The sequence below is a fragment of the Mesoplodon mirus genome (assembly GCF_964341445.2).
Source record: "Mesoplodon mirus genome assembly, chromosome: X".
Taxonomy (NCBI): Eukaryota; Metazoa; Chordata; class Mammalia; order Artiodactyla; family Ziphiidae; genus Mesoplodon; species Mesoplodon mirus.
In genome coordinates, this window is record NC_138981.1 from 41,656,179 (window position 1) to 41,674,714 (window position 18,536).

The following is an 18,536-nucleotide window of genomic DNA, read 5'->3' on the forward strand; positions in this document are numbered from 1 at the left end:
ACAAGCAGAACGTTACTTCACAAATGGTCCCAAAATGAAGCACAAAGTGGACACAATAAAAGAGAATGTTCGCACTGCAAGGAACCTTAGACATCACTCAAATTAAGAAGCTGAGTTCCAGAGACAGGGTACCAAAATGTCACAGAGAGTTGTTGATACTAGCATATCACCCCAAACTTGGACACAAAACGAGAACATTGATTTTATCTCACATGGTTTCTGTGGGTCAGGATCATGGCAAGGGCTCGTCTGGGAGGTTCTAGCTTGAGGTCTGTCACTGGGTTGCAGTCAAATGGTGGCTGGTGCTGGAACAGCTGCGTTGCCCAGGTTGTCCCTTCAGAACGGGACAGAATCCTGCAGTTCCCTCCCCCACCACCCCAAGTACAAAACCGAGCAGTTAATGACGAGGATGCTAGCGTCACAGACTCAGGGTCTGATGCCCATTCTTGAGTTGTTTTACAGACACCGTAACTGCTACCAGAGGAAAAACAAAGCTAACTGCATTATGACCAGACTGTAGCCATGACATAAGCTGCTCCATTTTGAGCAGTACTGAATCTACGGCTAGCACAATTCTCAGAACTGGCCTCAAGAGAATGGGATTAATATTACTGCTCATAATAATCTACATCTTTGTGGGCATCAAAATAATTGTAGCTTGCTCTGCCTGTATATGTAAATGGGCAACTAAAATTGTCAGCAAAGAAATGCTACAGACCCATGTCAACATCTTCCACTCTGAGAATGTGACGCTCTATATCAGCATGAAGAAGTTACAGAGGTAGACCTTCGCCTGCCTCTAATCCCATAGAAATGGAATGATGTCTGACAAATGGGGATTTGTAAGCAGCTCTTTGCAGGAAACCACCCTTAGCAGGAAGCCCGTTTTCTTGTCACTTTAGCAAAGCTATACTGTAACTAAATTTTAAAACAGGCACCCCCATGCTCTACTCATCTCCCGGCCCAAGCACACCTTTCAAATCTTTTAATCACTCAATACCTTGCCTAACTCGTTGGTTCTTTCCATAGATCAAAGAAATAGAAATGAAGAATAAGTAATTAACAGATGACCAGATCTCTTCCCTAGCTTCCCCTTCAGAAATCTGCCAAACAAACTGTGTGACCAAACTGTGTGAACAAGATAACATCTAGAGGAAAATCACAAGGAGTCGACAAGCCTGCACATAAGCCTGCACACAGTGGCGGGTGGCGGCAACTCTGAGATTACTTCTTTTTCCTTTTAAAAACTTTCATGGCCTAGCAGAATCTTCGGAGGTGGTTTTTGGGGGATGCTGAGTTCACCATCTCTCCAGATTGCCAGCATTCTGATTAAGGGTGCCTTTTCTTTCTATTGACATTTGTGAATATTGAGTGTGTAAGTGGCGAACAGTGGGACCCGATTCATTCTGTAACATGTTCACGTTGTCTCAGCGTCACTCTGTGTAGTCTCTCTGTGTTGACTGCTTTGTTAGTCTCAGGGCAGTCAGACTGCTTATGTAGCTGCTATCAGGTTCAAGAGAGAATCTTCCAGCAAAGCAGGTGGGAGCTGCATTGTCTGTCAGGACCCAGCCTTGGAAGTCTCATGGTGTCACTGTCACTCATGGTCGAAACAGTCCCAAAAGCCCACCAAGGAACACCTTGTTCATGTTCAAGGGGACAAGACATGGACCCGCCTCTTGATGGGAAAAGTGTCAAGATCATGTTCTCAGAAGAGCAGGTGGAATGATAGACATTATCCCGCCTTCTTTGGAAAATACAATCTGCCAAGCCTTGTTACAAGTTCTATTAGTTCTACATACCTAACACATAGCATAAATTTGGTTATCAAATCAAGCTGAACATTAAAATATTTTTCAGTCCTATTTTCCTATAGAAAGAAAAAAATTATTATCAAGTTATTTAAATCTAAAACTTTGATTATAGCACCAAAAGGGAGACCTAATCCCATGCATCTGATTTTTTCCTTCCAACTTCTCTGTCCTCCCTGGTGCAAAGACAATTGTTTATGCCTAAACATTAAAAATAAAGAAATAGTGATTTTAAAAAAATGGGTTATGCAGAACTGCTTTGTCCAAAACAGTAGCTACTAACCACCTGCAGCTATTGAGCACTTGAAATATAGAAATGAGAGACAGTTTTTGCTTTTTGTTTTTTAGGGGCTGACCTTCCACCTCCAAAGAGCTCCCTCAATGTTCTTAGTGCTTCCTGGTCCATTTATTTTATTTTATTTTTAAAATTTATTTATTTTTGGCCACACCACGTGGCATGCAGGATCTTAGTTCCTCCACCAGGAATGGAACCTGTGCCCCTTGCAGTCGAAGTTTGGAGTAAGCACTGGACTGCCAAGGAATTCTGGAGATTAATTTTTTTTTAATGTTAATTTAACTTAACTTAGCCCAATTTGAATTTTAAAATTGCCACTCAATCCAGTTACTGGAGATTTTTAAGAATGTTTGGAGCAACTTTCATTATGTGAATCTACTTTGTCAATTGTAAATTTTATGAAATCTAAAAACAGAAATCAAGCATTTCCAATGAAAATTTAACATCTGACTTGAAATGTGCTGCTGTAAGTCGAAAGTACACACTATATTTCAAAGACTTAGTAAATGTAAGATATTTCAATGATTTCTTACATTAATTACTTGCTAAAATTATAGTGTTTTGGATATATTGAGTTAAAATATTTTACTAAAATTAAACAACCTTTTACTTTGGCTATCAGAAATTTTAAAATAATATATGTAGCTTACATTATATTTGTATTGGACGGTGTTGATCTAGAGAGAGGCAGATAAGTTTCGAAATAACCATGTAAAAGGTGAAAGTGTTTTTTTATAACAAAACTTATAGAACTAGTTGACAATTTAAACTACATGCATATAATCCTTTGTTAGGAAAATATGGAGAGATGGAAGGAAGGCTCTTGGGCCCTAGGTCTCACCACTATGCTTAGGAAATTACATATTTGGTGGCTAGCTTCCATCTGATTACTGTTATAGCATGTATTTATTGATGTGTAAACCATAAACAACTTTTCAACCCTGATGGTCTCATCTACTTTGTCAAGATTTGATATCTGATTTTGCCAAAACATTACATTGGTTTTAATTACAGCTGAATGAGACCCTAGAGATGCTCTTTCATGTTACAGATGAGAAAACCAAGGCTAAGCTATTTTAAGAATCTGCTCAAGGTCACACAGCTACCTAGTGAAAGAGCTGTGTCATTCTAATGGTTCAAATGGGCTAGGAAAGTATGCCTATATAGATAAAATTGTTTGTATACTATGTTATTTTAAATCATTATACGTTTAATGATTACACATTTCGGAGAAAAGTAAAATATTCTCCTTCAATATGAAACCGACGGCAGTCACCAGTTAGATCTGTTAAACTATAGCTTGCTTAATAAATAATATCCTGTAAACTGCCTCCACTGACTAAGCTGCCTTTAATTGTTTTCGCAAATTGCATACCCTACATGCTTCACGGAGTAAAGATAATATATCACAAAACTCCTTAACCACCCTCTATAGATATGTAGTAATGGTGGCTTAAATTGTTTTTCAGGAACTTGGAGTTAGATTTCATCCAGTTTGTGCTGGCCAAGACTGGTTGGGACCACCGACCTTCGAAGTGGGCCTGAGCAAGTATCTGATGAATGATCTTTTTATGTCAGAGGGACCAAAACTCCACCCTCAGATCATGCTAAGGCCACCACTTTCTGACCGTGCATCCCATGAAGAAGCATGTAACTCAGATATGCCTGCTCAGAACACTGATTACTTCACCTTTTTCTTGCCTCAAATCATTTTCCCCCACACCTCAGACCACCCTGCTTCCTTATCCCATAAATATCCTGAGCCCCTCACCTTTGGGGAAGCAGGTCTGAGACTTGTTCTCCCATCTCCTCATTGGCTGCCTCATAAATAACCACTTTCTGTGCTGCAAACCTTGGCATCTCAGCCTTTGGCTTGCTGCACCTCAGGCAAATGAACCTGGTTTGGTAACAAATACTGTGGATCTCCAGCTCCTACAGTCAAGAAAATACACATTTCAATTTTTTTTCTATTTCCAAAACCTTTCACTTTCTTTTTTTTTTTTTTTTTTTTTTGCCTTTTTTTTTTAACCTGAATCATCTGAGTGGTAAGAAAGGGGATATTCATTGTTTGTTTCACTCGTATTCCTATGAAAACTAGTTGGGGAAGTAAGAATATCTCAACCAATCTGTAGATCAAAAAACCCTACAGAAAGCAGTCTACATTAAAAGTCATTTTCTTTGTGAAAATTGTCTTCCTTTTATAAACTGAGCACATATTTTATGAGTACCTACCAAGCTCAAGGCACTGTGTTAGATGTTAAGGGAGATGAAGAAATACTTGTATCCTAAGATCCCTTTCACTCTGTTAGTTTGCAATGTAAATGCCACTAGAAGCAGAACTGTATCTTGCTATGTGGCAATTTTTCATTGCATTATAAATAGCTTTATATTAAAACTTTCCTACAGAATTGAATAAATAAATTATTTTGAGGTTATAAAGTTTAGATAGGAAATATATGAATACATACCTTAACATTTTATTCCAATTTCCAACATCATAATTTTAATTTTTTTAATTAATCAGGAAAATTCTTTTATGAATTTCTCAGGTTTTCCTGTCTGGACCATTTGTCATTATAAGCATTAGCAAGTTGAATTGGCTTATCAGCACCAATGGGCTCACTAGATGGAAGACTTTTGTTTTTCTACTTCATACCTACTAAGGTCCCGGGTCAAAACTTCCAGCCATGTGGGTTGAGACATTTCTGTTAGTGAATTAGAATAAGCAATGGAGAAGTAGTCTGCATTAGGTAATGGCCAACTTGTGTTAACCAAAGAAAGGAAGAGAGAAGAGAGGGAGGAGGGAGGGGGAGGGAGGACGAAAGGGGAAGATGAAAAAGAGGTACCATTTACAATAGCTACAAAATTCATAAAATACCTACAATTCACCATGAAGTATGTGAATCCTTTATAAAGAAAAGTATAAACTATGGAAGGACAGAAAAGAGGACCCAAACATATTATGTTCAATAAAGGAATGATTGTATCGAAACAGAAAGTTCCACCAGATTAATTTATATATGTAAACCTTTAAAATACACAAAACCACTATGGTGATTCCTCAAAAATGAAATATAAAATTACCATATGACCCACTTCTGGGTACACACTCAAAAGAATTAAAAGCAGGGACTCAAAAAAGATTCTTGTGCATCAATGTTCATAGCAGCATTATTCACAATAACCAAAAGGTGGAAATGACCCAAATGTCCATCAACAGATGAATGGATAAACAAAAAATGGTATATACATACAATGGAATATTATTCAACCTTAAACATGAATGAAATTCTAATACATGCTACAACATGGATGAACCTTGAGGACATTATGCTAAGGGAAACAAAGCAAGACACAAAAAGACAAATATTGTAGGATTCCACTTATATGAGGTACCTAGAATAATCAAGTTTATTGAGATAGAAAATAGAAGAATTACCAGGGGCTAGGGTGGGTGTAATATGGAGTTATTGCTTAATGGGGACAGAGTTTCAGTTTGGGATTATGAAAAAGCCCTGAAGATGGATAGTAGTGATGGCTGGCCAACAATGTGAATAAACTTAATGCCACTGAATTGTATATTTAAAAATGGTTAAAATGGTAAGTTTTGTTATGTATACTTTACCACAATAATAAATAAATAAATATATAAATATATAAAACATTTAAAAATACACAAGACAAAAGGTAAATTGTTTATGGATATATACACACACATTACATCCACTTTAAGATAATAACTCATGGCCTGTGTTTTACCTTAGATCTTCTTAAATATTCCCTCTGCCAATGAAAAATTAATCAGTCGATCTGAAAAAGAAATGGAAAATTTTATTCAAGCCAAATTTGAGGATTATAACCCAAGAAGAGCACCTCAGAAAACTCTGAGAACTGTTCTGCCTGTTAGAAGTCAAGACACAGTTATGTAAGTTTTTTGAGACAGAAGGCTGCACATCAAATGACGTATTACTGATAATTTACATAATCTAAGTGGGCATCTAGGCCAACATCGTGGTGGGTCATGTGACTCCTTACAAGATCAAGAAGAATGCTAAAAAAAAAAAAAAGAAAGAAAGAATGCTATCTTTTAAGGAGCTGTCTTGTTGATAGGAGAATGTTGCTCTTTATGGTTGAGCAGGTATTCCTGCCCATGGGGAAGGTTTGGTTGATGCATAATGCAGATACATAATGCACAGTCAGGGGAGAGAAGAGGCCAAAAGGCAGAGAAGAATTTTTTTATGTTTAGATTTTTCTTGTCTTGCCATAAAATATGAATTTTATTTCACACCTCCAATTTTGGTAAAAAATCTGTGTGTGTATAAATGTCCGGCAAAGATCTAAAAGGAAACATCTTATCAATAGTTACCTCTAAGTAAGCGAATGAGATTGGTGGGGAGAGCTACAGAGAGAATTTCAAGAATCACAAGTCCAGGTTGTCTCCTGTGTTTCTGACTATAAATCAGAGGTTCCCACCACCCACTCCTCAGGTTCAACTAATTTGCCAGAGCAGCTCACAGAAATCAGAGAAACATTTTACTTACTTAATCTATTACAGGTTTGTTATAAAAGGATATAACTCAGGAGCAAGATGGAAGAGGTGCATAAGGCAAGGTATGGTGAAAGGGCCCAGAGCTTCAGTGCCCTCTCTGAGCTCACCACTATCCCAGAATCTCCACACGTTCACCAACCTGGAAACCCAACCTTTGGATTTTTATGGAGGATTCATTACATAAGCATAGTTGATTAAATCAACGGCCATTGGTGAATAGTTCCACCTCCAACCCCTCTCCCCTCCCCAGAGGCTGAAAATTACAACCATCTAGTCATTAGGTTGGTTCCCCTGGCAACCAGTCCCCCTCCTTAGGTTACCTAGGGGCTTTCCAAAAGCCAACTCATTAACATAAGGTGCTTATATGAATAACAAAAGCCACCCATTACACCTTTATCTCTCTTACTATTTAGGAAATTCCAAGGATTTTAAGAGCTCACTGCCAGAAACAGGGATGAAGACCAAATATATATTTCCTATTGTCAATCACAACATCACAGTATTTTGAGATTTTCCATAATAAAAAGCTTTTTTAAGGAAAAAAATCTAAACATAAAAAACAAAATTATGAAATACCGGAAGTAAACATTTGTTTAAATCTTAGTGTTGGAAAGTCTTCCCAAGGAAAACAAAAACCCAGAAGCTTCAAAGGGAAAGATTCACAGATTAAACAACATAACAATTTTAAGTTTACATATGGCCAAAACTCCTAAAAACAAAATTGAAAAACTGGAAAGAAAGATTAGGAGAAAATATGTTTAACATATTCAACAACAGACAAAAAACTAAAACCCCTATGATTTTAAGAGTTCCTATAGATTGTCAGTAAAAGACTAGAAAAAATGTACATGGGATATTAACTAGTAAATAAGGGTAATAAAATGGTGAAGAAGAAACAAGGTTTGTTTAAATAGCCTTTTGTCTTAAATTCCCTATCTCTGGTGATAAGGATACTTTCTATCCTCCTGGTACAGGAAGGGTATTTTTCACATGGGAGCCTTATCTCCTGCTTTCTGGGGGACAAAAGAGGGTCAGAGTGTTCTTCTTGTACCAGCTGTTTCTTAAGGATCTTTAATTCAAAATAATCAATATGCCAAAATGGCATTTTGGGGTGACATATTGTGAACCTCTACACGTCTCAAACATCATTCCAGGTGGTGATGGTTAAATAATATATGATGCAACCACACTATGGAATGCCACACAGCCTTTAAAAAGTGTGAATGAAAAATGTTGTCTGTCATATCAGTAAACGAAGGATGTTGCAGCCATCAAGCCACCAACACCCTTCCCCAAACACAGGATACTGGCCCCAGATAGCTGAGGTACATATCAAAAGAATGATTTCAATGAGTCCAGACTTTTGCATCTTCCCATACATAGAAAAGCGCTAAATTCATTAACTTGAGATGTCTGGTTTTCTTCAATTAACAGTAATCTTTTGATAACCCAACTACCTGATTTTTGTTTCAAAACTCCTATATATCCTGGCTCCTCCCTTACCTCTTTGGAGCAGTCCTTTAGAGCTAACTGAGAGGCTGTCTCCCATGCTTGAAGTCCTCAGAAATCCGCTGAATAAAACATAATTTTCAACTTTTAGGTTGTGTTTTTTTTTTTTTTCAGTCAACAAAAGAATAAGGTCAACAAAAAGAAGATATCCAAGATATATTGTCAAGTGAAAAAATATGCGTACTGGGACTTTCCTGGTGGTCCAGTGGCTAAGACTCTGTGCTCCCAATGCAGGGGGCCTGGGTTCAATCCCTGGTCAGGGAACTAGATCCCACATGCTGCAACTAAGAGTTCACATGCTGCAACTAAAGATCCTGCACACCACAACTAAAGACCTGGCACAGCCAAATAAATAAATAAATATTTTTTTTTAAAAAGAAAAAATTTGCAGACAAATATGTGTAGTATAATTATATAAATAAGATACTCCTTAATTTCCCCAGCATTACTCCTATATTACTCATCCTTAAACAAATAAATCTCTGCTACTACAACTCATCCTGAAGAATCCTGGAGGATGCTCCAAAACAACTCATCCTAGAGCATGCTGTCTTGAATTGCTCACATGAGAAGTATCTTTCTCAGAAATCAATGCCTGAAAATTGAAGTCTAATGGCAAGACTTCTGACTTGAAGTATTTTTTATTTTCTCTGGACACACCATCTCAATCCATATGTCTGTATTTCTTGCCCAGCATTCCCACAGGCCCACTGACATATTATTTCCTCTCTTCCAGAAGATGACTGCCTTATCTCTCTTTAATTGCATAACCAGAGCAATTTCAGGTGTGACTCAAGGCCTTTGTTTTACCTTAGGCCATCTTGAGTAGTCCCTCTAATTTTGGTAAAAATGTGTGCATGTGTGTGTGTGTGTGTGCGTGTGTAAATGCCCAGTAAAAGATCTGAAAGGAAACTCATCGTATGGAAACTGAGCAGGACCCTGTGGGGACCTCCTGGGTACTCCATTTCTTGTTTGTAGGAAATAGGCTTCATTCAGCCTCCATGACTTTCCCTGAGTTCCAAAGGGAAGATTCAAACAGTTGCTAATCAGAGAAGTGAGGGAATGCAGAAACAAAGGAGGAGTAGTCAAGAAACAATAGTGCAGCAATTAAAGCAGGGTCCTGGATCCTGCTCAAGGAATATATATAACAATACCTTCGAGTTCTTCTGCAGGAACTAAGGCCCCCAATCAGGTGGAGGATGGTATCTTCAGGCTGAGCACAACATTCCTGGAGCACCACCCTGTTACCTCACCACCCACCAATCAGAAGAAAGTCACACACCCTGCAGCCCTCACCCACAAATTTTGCCTATAAAAACCTACCCTCAAACCATCAGGGAGTTTGAGGTTCTTGAGGATGAGCCACCCATTCTCCTTGCTTGGCCCTGCAATAAACCTTTCTCTGCTCCAGACTCTGATGTTTCGGTTTGTTTGGTCTCACTGTGTGTTGAGCACACAAACTTGTGTTCAGTAACAGCCAGCAGGCTAGAATCAAGTCTGCAACATAATCCATTCCAGTTTATCAAGTCTTAATGCCTTTCTCTGCTCCAAAATCCCATGTTTAGGTTTATTTGGCCTCACTGTGTGTCAGGCACATGAACTTGTGTTCAGTAACAATATTATTCTCAGCAGTTACCTCTGAGAAAAGGAATAGGTTTGGTGAGTGAATGAAAGGGAGAATTTCGCTTTTCACTGTATAAACTTCTACACTATTAGATTTAAAATAAAATAAGCCTGGATTTATATAAATGAAACATGACACATATAATATTTTATACAGTGTTTACATTTCAAGACAATTTAAATCAACCAAATAACTTGCTTGAGGTTTTCAGTAGGATCCAGACTCTGCTACTGAGAACCTCAGGCAAGTTTCCCTCTCAAAAGCCTTTGTTCTACTCATGGACACCTCCACAGGATTATCTATATTACTTTAGATGAATGCTGTGAGTGGCAGAAAATTCTGACTCAGAATGCATCTTCAGGATGTTGGCTTTGCCCTCAGGCTGCTTCCCCACCTGGCTGCAAGATGGTTGCTGAGATCTGGGTATGACACCCAGAAATGACTTACCTTGAGGAAGAAAAGCTGTCTCTAGTACTACTGGTTCTTCCTTAGGAGCCAGGAAACCTTTCCAGTAGGTTTCCACTAGCCATAGGTATAGAATAGGATAGTTACACAGGTAGTTTTAGAAATCCCACTAGGGGATTGTAGATAGAGAGGGAAATTTAGGGAACTTTGGGAGACCACTGTAACTTAATGATGACTCAAGAAAAGCTATCAGAACATCATGGAACGAAGCCCGAAGCCCGGCTTGCTTAACTATAAAGCCATTAATAAAAGCATGAGATACACCCCAGGCCATTAAGTGAAAAAATGAGGTCTGCATCCTGCTGGTCAAGTCCAGCAGGATAAGGATCCTTAGAACCAAGGACAGGAATATAAGGGAAAGGTGATATTCCAAAGTAGGACCCTCATTATACTGAAACCTGAGATGATTTTAAATATTTTAGTATATGTTACCACCCTTCTGCTGATTTGAATAAGCACCATGACAGTTCTAGTTTGACCTTATAGGGTCAAACACTCTCCTGCCTAATGCGAAGGAGGAGCTGGTGATGCAAGCCTGACGTCTACTCAAAGAATGAGGAAGAAGGCGGTCTTCCCCCACCCCACCCCCCGCCCCACTCTCCTTTAACTATAAAAATGTAGCCCACTTAATTCTCAGGGCAGAGAACCTTGTCAGCCTGCTTGTATCCCTCACAAGTGTCCTATATTAATAAGTCTACTTCTTGCCTCTCCCTGAATTCCTTCTGTGCTGAGATATAAAGAACCTGACCTCTGAAAGTCCAGATGCCAGGTTAGTGATTCTAATGAAAAGACCATGGGTTCAAGTCCCAAACTGAGGTGCACGGTTGCACTAGCTTATCATTTGCCAGAGTTTGGTAAGTTGCCCATCCCTAAACCAGTCATTGACAAGAGGAATAGATTTGCACAACTGGCTTAGAATGATCAGAATGCTCACCTTGCCACTCTAGAAACTGGGAATGGGGGAAGTTTCCCTTGAAGCATACGGTTGTGTAGAGAGGGCAAGTACCTGAACATTACGGCTCTGCTTGAGGAGTAGACAGGAAGGAATGGATGCAGGATAGGAGCCCCACACTGTGAATGCTAGTCTTGGGGCCTGTCAATCTCATCCTGCTCCAAACTGTACTCCTGTTCATCTTTCAGGCAGAATCTAATCCGCCTCATGCATTTCCTACTTCAGGGAAGGATCTCTTTGGCTGCGCAGTCTCCAAGTCAGAAAGCACCAAGTCATCATGATGTTCCTCCCTTCCCCCTCCCTTCTTAATCTGTTAGAAAATCTTGTCAATTATACCTTCTAAATCACTCTTGATTTTGTCTCTTCTCCATCCTGCAGCTGCTGCTTTTTTGTCCCATTCCATGTTATCTCTCACCAAAACCATTTTATTATTCTCTTTTAAAAATATATAATTTTTCAAATTATAAAGCTATTACATATCTATTATATACATGCTTGGTCCATCCAGAAAATAAAAAGCACCTGCAATAACACTGCTCAGAGATAATGATTGTGGACATTTTTGTGTATATTCTTCTTTGCTTTCCTCTATGTATGAATCCACATATATAGGTAAAAAAATATTACTTAGTTTTATTGAGATCAAACTACTCTATAGTATTTTCTATTAATGAAATAGTATGAAATATCTCCACGAGAATAAATATTCTTCTAGGTAGTCATTTTATTTTATTTTATTTATTTATTTATTTATTTTTTTTTGCAGTACACGGGCCTCTCCCTGTTGTGGCCTCTCCCGTTGCGGACCACAGGCTCCGGACGCACAGGCTCAGCGGCCATGGCTCACAAGCCCAGCAGCTCTGCGGCATGTGGGATCTTCCCGGACCTGGGCACGAACCCGTGTCCCCTGCATCGGCAGGCAGACTCTCAACCACTGCGCCACCAGGGAAGCCCTAGGTAGTCATTTTAAGAGCTGCATTATATTTTACCTTACCAAGATTTCATAATCTAGTTACACAAGCCCTTATTCCTAGATCAGGTTTTCTCCAGTTTTTTATATTGTAAATGACACTTACAATACTAACATATTGGTAGGTAAATCTCTGCACACATTTGTGAGGATTTCCTTAGAATAAATAAATAAATTACCAGTAGGGAAATTGCTAGTTCAAAGCACACGTGCATTTTTCCCCATTCGTTTTTATTATGAAATACTTCAAGCAATCCTAAAGTCTGCTGAATATGATAATAAATACCTGGGCACCCAACATCCAGTTTGTCAGACCGTAATGTTTTGTCATGTTTGCTTCAGATCTATCTTCTTAGCAAAATAAAATATTAAGACATATTGAAACACCCTATCTCACGCGCCCAGATCCAATTCTTTCCCTGCAGGAATCACTATCCTCAATTTGGTGTTTCTCAGTCGCATGTGGGTTTTTAACTTACATATGTATGCATATATATACGTATATATGCATTTATAGGTATATGCAAGCGTAAACAATGTATGGTACTGTTCTACTTGTTTTTAAACTTCTTGCTGCACATTTTCTCCTGCAACTTGCTCTTTTGGAATAACATTATACTTTTGAGGCTTATCCAGCTTTACACATGTAGCTGTAGTTCATTTGTTTTCATAGCTGTTTCTATGATATTCATTATATGACTATGCAGTCAAATTTTCATTTTCTTCTTGGTAGACATTTATATTGTCTCCATTTTTTCACTGTTATAAACAACATTGCAGTAATTATTCTTGTAAATATCGTCTTGCGTTTACTGAGCAAGAGTTTCTACCTGGGCTGGAATTGCTGGGGCATAGGCTACGAGCATCTTCAGTTTTACTGGATTGGTCTCCAAATTGGTGGTACCACCTTACCCTGCCACCAGTACTGTGAGAGTTTTCTTTGCTCTATATCCTAACCACCACGTGGTTTGGCCAGTTTTGCTACTCCCCATCTCGGACACTGGTGATGTAGGAGAGTGCTCATTTCTCTGAATTCTGTCACCATGAAGTATTAGCAGTTTTTCACCTTTGCTAATTTTTTAGGCCAAAAAAAAGATATCTGTTGATGAGGTCTAAATACATTTTGATTCATTTTTTTCTAATTATAAAAATAACACAAATTATTTTAGAAAATTTGAAAATATAGACAAGCACAAAAAGAAAAGAATAATTCCCTTTAATCCCACCACTCAAATATAATATCAAATAATATCTGACATTTGTGAAATTCTTACTCTATATATACCTAGGGCAGCTTTTGATACCTAATATTTCACAAACAGGATTCACTAATACATATTTAATATACATGTGAGATATATATATGTATACACATATATATGGTAAATATACATATGTATATATTTAACCTTTACAAAAAAGGTACTACTTTTTTATAAACTAGTTTTTTTCACCTAACATAAGTCACAATCATTTTCTCATAATATCTGTATTCTGGACTGGAGAGTGTTATTTAAAGAGTTCCACATTCATATCCATCTGTCTCTCTTCACCATCCAGAAACTAAGGACCAAACTGAGCCCAGCAATGAGTCCTAGGAAGCTGGCTTGCTGCTAGCTGTGTACAGTGGTGTAACTGACTCAGCCGCAGTTGAGAATGGGAAATGGAATTAACATACAACTCTCACTACTCAGGGAAGCCAACTCCCACCTCTGCCTTAGAGCCTTCTGCTGGGGACTACCTATCCTATCTGTCCATCGGACAATATAACATGCAACTCCTTTTAGCTACTAGCTCTCCTGTGCCCTCATCCCATACTCTTTTAGGTTTTCTCACCACCACCACCCTTCAACGTAAACATATTACCTACATTCTCTGCCTTTTGTCTTCACTGTCTGCCCCCCAGAACACCCAGCTCTCCAGACACTGACCCACAGGAAGTTTAATATTCCATTCTCTTATGTAGCCTGGCCTATGTGTACACTTGAGGAGGTGAACTATATTTGGATTTGATCCAGCTTCCATGGCAGAAAAGAGTCTGCAATGGGTGTACCATTGCTCACCTAGACTATTGCAATAGCTTTCACTCCCTCAAGTGTTGTCTTTCTCACCACTGCACCTCTGCTCCACAAATCCACCCACATAGCTGTAAGTGAGCCTCCTAAAAATTAATTGTTTTGCCATTTCTCTGCATAAAATACTCCAGTGTGCCACCATAGCCTATGGGATGAAGCCCAAGTGCCTGTTGCAAGGCTGTCTGTGATCTCTGTGTTGCCGCTTCTACAGCCATTCCACCTATCACTTCTGCGTCACTCTGTCTGCTCTAGTAATTCTGAATTGTTGTTCTCTGCCCTCCTGACACCATTTCACACCCTTGTGCCTTTGCACATACTTCCCTTCCTGTGTAGAATGCTCCCACCTTCTTATCTGCCTGGAAAACTCCTATTCATCCTTCAAAGTCCTATTCCAAAGATATTCCCAGAAACTCAAAGTACCACCCTACATATTCTTTATTAATTACAAAGAGGAAAAGTTACCTTTACAATGTAGAAACCTAGCTAATGCCACCTTAACCTGGTGGTCAAATTTATCATCATCGTTAATGGGACAAACAGACATCATATGCCCCCAATGAATGATGCAATCTGGTACTATTCCTGCCAAAAATAGTTCACCTGAATCTAATCCTGAAGGAACAATCAAACACTTCCAAATGGAAAGATGTTCTGCAAAACTGGCCTGAACTCTTCAAAAATGTCAGTGGCCAGGAAAGACCAAAGCAAAACGAAAGGCTCAGAAATGGTTCCAAATTAAAAGATGCTCAAGAAGCATGACAACTAAATGCAATGTGTGATCCTTGATTCCATCCTGGATCAAAGGGAAAAAAACGGCTACAAATAACATTATTTGGAGGACTGGTGAATTTTGAATATGGGTTATATATTAGATAATAAACTTGGGTCAATGTTAAATTTCCTGAGTACAGTCATTTTATTGTGGTTACGGAGGAGAGTGTCCTTGCTCTTAGGATGCCTTGAAAGGGCTAAAGTGTTGCTATATCTGCAGTTAGCAATGGTTCAGCAAAAAGAAACAAGTAAACAGATGAATATGTGTGTTTGTATATCTAAATAGAGAGATGAAGAAAATGCAATGGCAACTGTTTACAATAGAGAAATTACAGGTGAAGGGTACACAGGTGCTCACTATTCTATTCTTCACCTTTGCTGTAGGTTTGAAATTTTTCAAAACAAAGACTTGGACAGAATAAATAATAAAAACAAACAAATGAACAAAAAGCTTTGTTCCAGGTCATGTTTTCTGTGAAGCCTTTCATGATATCCCTCCTGGCTGCCCCGGTCCCCGAGCACAGACACACATAAAACAATGAATCACCCTCTCTTCCGGACTCTTTCATGATTATGTATCTCTCTGACTAAACTGTAAGCTCTTTGATATCTGGGCCTGTGTGTGTTGTGTTGGATCTACACAATGCTAGAACTGTACCTGACACCAACTGGATGCTCAGCTGATGCTTTTTTAAAAAAATTAATCGAGCTGATTCTTGAGGCTTGGAAAGGATTCAGTAAGCAAGAAGGAGCGAGAGCGTTTTCTCATGGGAGAGGAGTGGCATGAGCAAAGGTAAGGAAGCAGGAATGTATATGTTGCACTTACCAAGAACATTTGATTTGTTTGGTCAGAACTGAAGATTTACATAAGTGAAAATGCCTAGCACACAATAGATTCTTAATAAAAATTTGGTGAGTGAATGAATGAATGAGATTGGAAAGGCAGGCTTAGATGAGAGAGGAAAGGGTTTTGACTGCTGAATTGAGAAATCTGAGTGTTAACTAGTTCTTGACACCCAGGGTCTTTTCCCAGTGGCAGGAAGAGAGTGTGTTCTTCAGCAAGTCCCTTGTACATGTTTCCCCCTAAATAATAAGGAAAAGTAGAGATAAGTGGAAGTCTGAAAGTGACCAATTTCCAAACTCAGGAGGAGGAAACATCTTCTCATCCACCCAGGAGAAGTCCTACAGTGGAGTTTTAAGACATCCAAAATCCCTCAGATGAAAGGGCATCACAGAATATTGGCTGGAAAAATACATGAATCTATTTAATATGAGCCATGCTTGTCTTTGAGAATAGTGTAATGGAATTATTTTGGTTAATTTTACTATATATATATATATTTATTTATTTATTTTATTTTATTTTTTTTTGGCTGTGCCACGTGGCTTGTGGGATCTTAGTTCCATTACCAGGGATTGAACCCGGGGCCACAGTAGTGAAAGCGTTGAGTCCTAACCACTGGACTGCCAGGGAAGTCCCTAATTTTACTACATTTTTAAAATTTAAGGAGCACACCTTTGCACACAACCCCAAAATGACAAGGAGTGATGGGGAAGTGATGAGTCTCTGAGCTGCTCTGTGAAAGAATTTGTTAGTTTTAGGTTATAGTTGTTTCGAATCTTCAGTCAAATTCTACAAAAATCTTAGCTGAGAGGAAATGCAAATCTCAGGGAGCATTTTAAAAATCTATTTTTAGCCCAGTTATGATGTAGCATTGACTGGCTCCAGAATTTTTAACATTACTGGTTAGAAACCACTGGTGGCGGTCAAAATGACTTGTAGCTTACAAAGCATGTGGGCATTCTTTTTGGAGAAAGTAGACAAGAAAATTTGAGCTGTTGCTTCAGGTAATAAAGTAGAATCAAGTGATAAATCATTTGGGCTGTATGCACAAATGGACAGTGACACAGCTAAATTAGTCACAATTGTTCACCACAGGCCAACTTCATGATAGATAAAGGCCTATATATCAGCAATGTTCCCTTAGAAACAGTCCTGATGTGTCTGTGAGCAGGAAAATAATTCTATGGCTACAATCAACAAAGAAGTATCAGGCTAGCTCACCAAGCCCAACCAAACCCCTATCTCGCTGCAGTTTTATAAAGATTAGCATATCACATGAGCCAAATGCTGTGCCCCAGTGTAAAAATATGATGCTGTTACTTTGTAGAAAAAGTGTAAGCCCTGTTCTTCAACACCAATAAAATAGAAGCATTCATAGATACTGAGTTCAGTGTGATCCAAAAACTGAAGCATAAAATAGCTATCTGGTAACAGAACATTTTAAAACATCAAGACAGATAAGAATTCGGGCTCGGAAAATAAATGACTATGAAGAAAGATAAAAAGAAGAGAGATCTGGGGTTTCTCTGAAGACCCGGCTCTGCGGCCAAGTCCTCCCTGTAGCGAGCTGCCATTGCCATGGAAACCAGTGGGAAGGGCAGTGGGGGCCTGTGACTCCCGCGCAGGGCGGCGGGGGTGGGGTTGGGGGTGGAGACGGGGTGGTGACCTGTGACTGGTATACTGTCCCCCAGACCCTCTCCAAGAGGCTCCACCGAGCTGCTGCTTCCTGAACTCGCTCCCGGGAGAGGTGCCCCGAAGCAGCCAGGAGATACCGCTGTCCCGCCGCCTTGATGACAACACCCCCGTGTCCCCTCCTGGCTCAGGCTGTCGGGCAGCCCTCGGTCCATGGCCTCTCCCGGATAACCAGCAGTCTATACGTCAGCAATAGGGTGGCAGCCGACAACGAACTCATGCTGTCTACCAACCACATCACGACAGTCATCAACGTGTCGATGAAGGTGACCAACACGTTCTTCGAAGACATCCAGTACGTACACGTGCCGGTGGTAGATGCTCCCACCTCGCACCTCTACGACCTTTTTGACCCTATTGCAGATCACATCCACAGCGTGGACATGAAGCAGGGCCGAACGCTGCTGCACTGCACCGCCGGGGTGAGCCGCTCTGCCGCTCTCTGCCTCGCGTACCTCATGAAGTACCACTCCATGTCGCTGCTGAACGCCTACACGTGGACCAAGTCATGCCGCCCCATCATCCGGCCCAACATCGGCTTTTGGGAACAGTTTATCCATTATGAATTCAAGCTGTTTAGTAAGAACACCGTTCACATGATCAGTTCCCCGGTGGGTATGATTCCGGACATCTACGAGGAAAAGGTCTGTTCGATGATGCCGAGGTGAGCCATCCCGGTCAGCCCCTGACATCTGCTGCAAATCCTATATCAATATTGAACGTTGAACTTTTTTTGTTGGTAAAGGAACTAGAAACCACCTTTTAGAAGAGCAAGCAAAAAGGGCGCGGGGGGGTGGGGTGGGGGGCGTTTAGCTTAGTATGCCTTATCTTTAAAGAATAAAATTCATTAAAAGTAAAATGGTGACAATGTTTCTTATCCTGTGAGTGGCACGGCATGGCTGCTGCGGCCTGGCAAGAGAGGAGGGTGCCGAAGGTGGTGCCCAGCTCAGATGGACCTGAACCCTGGGACCTGCCGGAGGAG

The 18,536-nt window shown here is 39.7% G+C and overlaps 1 protein-coding gene across 1 annotated transcript; it reads left to right on the plus strand.

Annotated features, from left to right (window-relative positions):
* Positions 1-17,652: 17,652 nt before the first annotated feature.
* On the plus strand, positions 17,653-18,222 carry DUSP21 (dual specificity phosphatase 21; the record flags this gene model as incomplete). The annotated part of the gene is made up of 1 exon (XM_082609219.1): positions 17,653-18,222. One exon carries the CDS (start codon positions 17,653-17,655, stop codon positions 18,220-18,222), a length of 570 nt encoding a protein of 189 aa, XP_082465345.1.
* Positions 18,223-18,536: the final 314 nt, after the last annotated feature.